The sequence below is a fragment of the Austrofundulus limnaeus genome, unplaced genomic scaffold, assembly GCF_001266775.1.
Source record: "Austrofundulus limnaeus strain Quisiro unplaced genomic scaffold, Austrofundulus_limnaeus-1.0 Scaffold2283, whole genome shotgun sequence".
Taxonomy (NCBI): Eukaryota; Metazoa; Chordata; class Actinopteri; order Cyprinodontiformes; family Rivulidae; genus Austrofundulus; species Austrofundulus limnaeus.
In genome coordinates, this window is record NW_013954685.1 from 5,958 (window position 1) to 13,166 (window position 7,209).

A 7,209-nucleotide genomic window follows, 5' to 3' on the forward strand; every position below is an offset into this window, starting at 1 on the left:
AAATAAGTTTAAATCAAATAAACAAAAGAGGATGCAGTTAAAATAAATAAAATGTATTCAAGCTACATTTTGAGCATCCTAAACACGTCCATCCAAAACACGTCTAACACTTGAAGTTAGCAGCTTGTGTTCTTTAGGTCAGACGTGTTCAGACTGTCAGGAAGCTCCTCTGTTGTTTTCCTCTGCTGGTCTCTGTTTAATGATGGATGAAATAAAGATAGTGGTGGTACTTTATTTACTTTGAGCAACCGAACATCATGCTCACTGTTTAGCTAACCAGTTCACCATTACTACCAGCCTACCTCCATTGTGAATGCTCGTCAATCTGTTTTTTTTTACTATTGAACTTACACCATATTTTCTCTCCCACATTCATTATGTTTTTGTGTATTATTGTATATTTTGAACTGCATTGACCTTGTGTTTGATTTACAATTTTAGAAATTAATTTCTTGATTTGATGTTTCAATTTTTTGTTGCTAATGTGTAATTATGTTTTTCTGTTTCAATTTATTCTTTCCACCATTTTTATACTGTTAATGATTGTACAGCACCTTGTGAATATATTTCTGTGAAAGGCGCTTTATAAATAAAACTTTACTTACTTACTTGTTCACAAGATAATTAATCCAGCAGATAATCCAGAGGCGGTCTGTTCGGTGAGTTTTACTCCAGGAGCTGCGAGGCTTTCAAGCTACGTTCAGACCGAGCTCTATTTACTAAACCAGCAGCTGCTGACGTCATTACGCTCTGGCGCAATGCTTCAGGTCAAGCATGGAAAACTCACCACTCTTACACCAATACAGTCGCAATGATGCCTGTAGGTACTGAAACATGGTACTGTTTAATGTTACGTGAATAGATACTCGTTAGTACCGACAGAATTCAGTCTGTACTAAAGTATCGAATGCGGTACCCATCCCTAACCGCCTTCTTGCATCGTCGACCTGACGATGGATAAATCAAAGCAAATAATATTTCCAAATGCTAACTTAAAAAAATTTATTTACTTATTTTTTTTAAACCATTGGAAGCGTTAAACTCAACCAATGACAGACGCTCCACGTTGCACGACTAAATGCTGGTGGAAGCAGTATTTACGACCTGTGGGCATTATGAAGCCAGTATCCAAACAATGACCCACTTCACCCATGGCTTCATCACATGGGGGCCAGTTAAAATCAACCCAGGCACAATTAAGCCATTAACATGAGGGAGGACTCCTGAAGATTCTCACTCCCTGGTCTCTTCAGGAAGAAAGCTTCCTAAAGAGCAACATCCAACTCTGAACCAGGCGATTCCTGTAAAATGACAAAGGGGGGCGACACCCTAGTCGATCGTTTAGTCTTTTTGCCTTTCCTCAACAGGCAAAACAGCAGTGAGCAGGATTCCAGCCGATAGCAGGCGGAAAGGCTCATCAACGAGCAGCAGTGGTGAAGCAGGTTGAAAAAATCCAGACAGGAACAACAAGAAAGCAGAGCATCCCGGTGCATCAGAGCGTCACTGCATGTCGAAGCATTATGCACAGTGGCACAGAACACGTGCCTACAACACAAGTTACGTTAACTGTATTCAAATAAACAGTAAAATCATTGAGATCTAATAGGCAGGTATCTTACCAGGGATCAGGAGCACAGCCTCCAGAGGACAGAGAGGACCAGCAGAACAGCAGCAGGAGGAAGTCTTGTGCTGCAAACAATCCAGGCTGCAGCCAGCATAACTGTACTACAGAAAACATTCAGCAGGTGTAACACTTGAAAACCAACAAAACCACCACGTCAGAAATGGCACCTGCCATGCCCATTAATCAGTGCTGTGCTCTGAGCAACACCTGGTGGACACAGTGGTGATGGTGCAACACCATCTCACCACATACTGTATATATTTTATTTATTTTTAAATACCTCCGAAATTTTGAAACTCCGCAAAGGCTGTGCGTGCCGCGCGTCATTCAAACAGCATGTTTGTTCGTCATGCTTTTGCTCTCCTATTTACAACATTTCACAAGTTATAAAGTGCTCTTCCACGTGTCCTTTTGGAGAAACCTACAACAACGTAAGCGCCAAGTATAAACAGCTTTGCTGCTGGCGAGGGTGCGCGAGCGCAGTCTGCGACTACCCAAAGTGCGACTATAGCCAAGCCTTAAATGAGCTCTACAGGCTTTGTGAGACACATTTAATTTAATTTGTAAGCCTCTTAATAATAATAATAATAATAATTTTATTTAAAAAGYGCCTTTCAGGACACCCAAGGACACTTACAGCATTAGATACATCATAGAAGAATGTGTGAAAATACAGTTAGAGACAAGAAGGCATGAGTTACAGAGCATTGTTTACAAATGAAGTTAAGATGGATACGCTAATCTAAAAAGATGTGATTTCAAAGCAGTCTTGAACACAGGAAGAGAGGTGGTGTTTCTTAGGTCAGGTGGTAGAGAGTTCTATTTCATGTAAGCTCCGCCTTCTAAGGCTGTCGCAGAAAGGTATCCCTCCACTCCCCACTTGCATTCTGAAAAACCAATAGTCTACGCCCACGTACCGTGGGGCCCCACCTCCGGGACACATAAAAGGCAGCCGGCCCGGAGCTCGTCCACCTCTTTTTCTTCAGCTTCAGCATTCTAAATGTAACCATAGAATACGCCTCATACATGTAAGTGCTATGATTTCGTTATATCGACATGGAACTCATGTCCGGCGCACCGTCAACGCGCGGCACAGTCGGGAGTTGCAACCAACAACACTGCTCTCCAGGCCGTCAACTTTTCAAAAARCAGCGGAGAGCAAGGCGCGACAGGACCTTCGCGCAGCAGCCGGCATGAGTTTGAATCTCTGCGCCGTTTAGGCCATGTGTGCGTCCCGCATCATGGCTTGGAAGCAGGATAAATGTGTGTTTTGATGATTGTGAGTAATCGTCTTCCCTTAAAGGGGCAAATTCCTCTCACAAGTGTCCAGTTCAGTCAGGTCTCAGGACGTTGTCTGTCTCACACGTTTGCTCCACTCTGGGTAGGACTAAGCTGCTAGTCTTGTGCTTAGCCTGCCTTTGCTTTTTACCATTACTGTCACACAACATTCTCCTCTTCCACCGGTTTTTCACATTTTGTGGTTCGTTCCGCCCCTGGTGGCTGTCGAACGCACACACTCTTCCCTCTTCATCCCGCCGGCGAACGGTGGATGTAGGAGAAGACGGTCAACATGAGCCACGTCACAAGCAGGGGTGCGTTGTTTTTGCTCCCGTTGCAGCATGAACCCACCAATCACAGCGGCAAGATGAGCGCTGTGTCTGGCTCTGCTGAACTAGCTTGAACTCGTGCTCATGTACGGTCCCGGAGGTAGCCCCTCTCGGGTCACGTCGAAATCATCGACAGCACGCAGGGCTCCCTGGAGCTCCTGCATGGCCCTTTCGAGCACAGCCCCCCCATAGCTCACGCGACAGAGCGTGACGGCGGCTAGGCTCTGAATGTATCGGTTCTACAACAATAGCTCAGCAACCTGTGCATGCGTGAGCCCTTTCAGTGCACAGCGCGGTCTGGGAACACTTTTGTCCCTTGGACAAGTGGATGAAGCACTTGGTAATATGGGCTACAGGCTACAGTTTGCAACTTCGCCTCCCCGGTTCGGCGAGATCCTGAAGACCCTCCTATTGTCTCCTCAGCAGGATCTCGCTCTCCAAGCACAGCTTCAGGAACTCCTGAATGACGAAGTTCATTTCTAAGGCTCCCAGTGGGGAGGAATTCAGGGTTTTTTACTTCCAGTTTTTCTCCTTTCCCCAAGAAAACAGGAGACCCGGTACCAGTACAACTGACTTCCTTTCGGTTACGCACTGACACCACACCTTCTCTCCAGGCGCGTGGAGACGGTGCTGCAGCCTCTGTACTCAGCGGAAGCAGTGTCACAAACGGAGAAGCTGTCAGCACACCTGAGGATGCTGAGCTTCTCCATAGAACAGGAAAAGAGTTCTCTCGTTCCGGCCCAACTCATCACGTATTTGGGTATGGATCTGAACTCAGTCACCATGACAGCTCATCTGTCCCCAACCAAAAAAAAAAAGTGGGGGGTCCTGCTTTCATTGCTAAGTGCATATCAGGCCCTGCAGCTCAGTGACAACTCTAACCATCATGCTTCTCTTGGGCATGATGACAGCGGCCCATGCGGTGGTTCCGCTTGGGCTGTTTCACACGATACGCCTGCAGCGGTGGTTCTCACGGCTGAAGATCAATCCGTGACGTCACTGGAGCCACTGGAGAATGTCGCACACACACTCACTGTCAGCAGGAGTCCCTCTGAGCAGAGCGATTCATCACGTGCCGGTTTCACAGATGCATCACTGTCGGGGTGGGGGGGACATGCCTGTCCCAGACTGTGGGAGACCGCTGGTCTTCCACCCTGTTCCCCACATAAATGCTCTGGAGCTCCTGACGGTGTGAAAAATGCATGGTGCTTTTCACTCATCTCGTCTAGGACCAGCATGTTCTGGTCCACTCGGACAGCTGAGTGGCAACGGCTTACATCATCCACCGGAGGGGGGGGGGCGGTGCACTCCTAGCCGTTGCTGGACACAGCCGGAGAGCTTCTCCTCTGAGCACACAACCACTTTCCACTTGCTCTCAATCCGAGCGAGTTACGTTCCAGGTGTGCTGAACAGGGGAGTGGACATCATGTCCAGGGGGGTCCCCGGGCACGGGGACTGGACCCTGCAACATGACCATAATTATGCGAATCTGGGACAGATTCGGCAGGGGAAGTAGACCTGTTTGCCAGCAGAGAAACGCACAATGCAGCTCTTTTTTTCTCTCTGAGCTCACAGGACGATCCTCCTCTGGAGGGGGCGCATTGGTGCACCGTCCGTGGCCGGACATGCTGCTTATGCCTTTCCACCTGTTCCTCTGATCCCACGTCTGCTGGATTGGATCAGAGAGGACTGGAGGCGGGTTGTTCTGATAGTTCTGAAGCGCACGGGAGCGCTTTGGTCCCTGGTCCTCCAGTCGTTGCTGTCAGACCTGCCGCTTCAGCTGTCTGGCAGTAGGATGCTATTCTGCAAGCGGTGGGGGGGTGTTCAGGAGTTTTTTCCCAGGCTGGGTCAGCCCCTGTGGGTCTGGATGCTGAACGGGATCGTTTAATAAACTGGGTTTATCCGCTGATGTGGTACGTACCACTCAGGGGGCACAAGCCACATCCACGTTCTCATCTTACACAGTGAAGTGGTCACCCTTCCAGCGCTGGTGTATGGAGATAAATGCAGACCCAGTCTCATGCCCCTTGTCCTGTATCTTGACCTTCTTACAGAAGCTAATGGACAGAGATTTGGTTTCAGCACTGTTAGAACATATGCTGCAGAAATTTCTTCCTGTCACGAGGGTTTTGGTGACAGGACGGTTTTTAACCATCCACTGGTTAAGCGATTCTTAGGGGTGCACGCAGTAACAGACCTGTCATGCGCACCTTTGCTCCACAGTGGGATTTAACACTGGTGTTACGCGCCCTGACTGAAGCTCCTTTTGAGCCTTTGGATCAGATCTCTCTTAAGTTTCTGTCTCAGAGAACAGCACTGTTAGCTTAACATCAGCGAAGAGAGTCCGCGAGCTGCCGGCTTTGTCGGTGTCTCCATCCTGTCTCAGGATACGGGAGGACGGCAGTTCTGCGATTCTGCGTCCTAACCCAGTTTTTCACACCGAAGAGCTTAACGAGCTCTTTTAGACCCAGAATCATCACTCTGGATGGATTTTGCCCCCATCCGCTTAATTCTGAGGAGGAGACATCCTCCCACCTGCTGCGTCCTGTGCGCGCGCTCGCATGTTATGTGACGCACACGGCTCAGATTAGACGCTCTCAGTGCCTGTTTGTCCTTTACAGAGAGCAGTTTGTAGGACAACCTCTGTCTCTTCAGAGGCTGTCACATTGGATCTGTGAGGTTATTTCTCAGGCTTACACTTCATCTGGCCTGCAGCCTCCAGCTGCGCTGTCAGCTCATTCCACAAAGGGGATCTCTTCCTCCACCACTCTTATAGTGGAATATCAGTCCAGGGCATTTGCTCTGCTGCGTCCTGGTCATCTCCTTGTCCCTTCATCCGCTTTTATCTGCGGGATGTTTCAGGCTCCTCTCTGACTCACCCCGTTTTCAGGACCTTGTCAGAGTACCTGTTAGGTTGCCAAATAGGGTGGACAGGTTATGACTCTGTGCTTGGAGTGTCACTACACACACATCACTTTTATTTTTCCTTCATATCATTGGAATCATGTGATGGACTCAGGCTGACGCAGATGTTCAMTGTGTGGGTCAGATGTTGTCACGGCTTTTGCTTGTGCAACATCTGGGGTTTTTTGGGCGGAAGCTTCACAAGTCTGTCAAGCCGGTGAGGCACAGACTACATCAGGCTCCGCCTCTATACCCATCTGCGATAGCCTTAGAGGGCGGAGCTTACACGAAATAGAACTGATGTTACGCATTGTAACCCCAGATTCTATGAGTGTAAGCACAGCCCTCTAAGAATCGGGGCCTCACCGGCTTCCGWAGCTGAAGAAAAAATAAGCTATCGGGAGACAAGCTCCGGGCCGGCTGCCTTATATGCGTCCCGGAGGTGGGGCCCCACGGTACGTGGGCGTAGACTATTGGTTTTTCAGAATGCGCGTGGGGCGCAGAGGGATACCCATCTGCGATAGCCTTAGAGGGCGGAGCTTACACCCATAGAATCTGGGGTTACAATGCGTAACCAATGTTCCAGAACTAACTGCTGTTACCTTCTCTCACCAGGTGCAGGCGCTGTCTCAGAGCAGCAAGTTTGAGGCTGAGATTCGAGAGGAAAAAGAAGAGCGAATGAGACAACAGACAGAGAAGAAAGAACGACAAGCTGCCTTCAAGCAGCTGCAGTCTGCCTTCACTTCATGACTCAGTCCTCACATGACACAGACTAACATTACAAAGTGCTTAACATAACATGCAACGCTCAGAATTACACTGCTGTAAAACAAGATGCTTAGATTCATACAGTTAAAAACATTCCTAATAAACCACAAGTCACATGTTCCTTCATCTCAGACGTTCCTCTGTTTTCTGTTCCTTAGATGTTCCTCAGACATTCTGTAGATGTTCCTCAGACGTTCTGTAGATGTTCCTCAGACGTTCTGTAGATGTTCCTCAGACATTCTGTAGATGTTCCACAGAATATCTTGGTTGTGTAAAGTTCTGTGATGTCTTAAAGCTCTCAGTATT

General features: G+C 48.2%; 1 protein-coding gene across 1 annotated transcript; it reads left to right on the forward strand.

Moving 5' to 3' along the window:
- Positions 1 to 6,748: 6,748 nt before the first annotated feature.
- On the forward strand, positions 6,749 to 7,029 carry LOC106537383 (EF-hand domain-containing protein D1; the record flags this gene model as incomplete). Its single annotated transcript, XM_014034765.1, is given in 1 exon segment — positions 6,749 to 7,029. A coding segment is annotated over 1 exon segment (137 nt), but the record flags the coding sequence as incomplete, so codon positions are not given.
- Between the last annotated feature and the right edge of the window lie 180 nt (positions 7,030 to 7,209).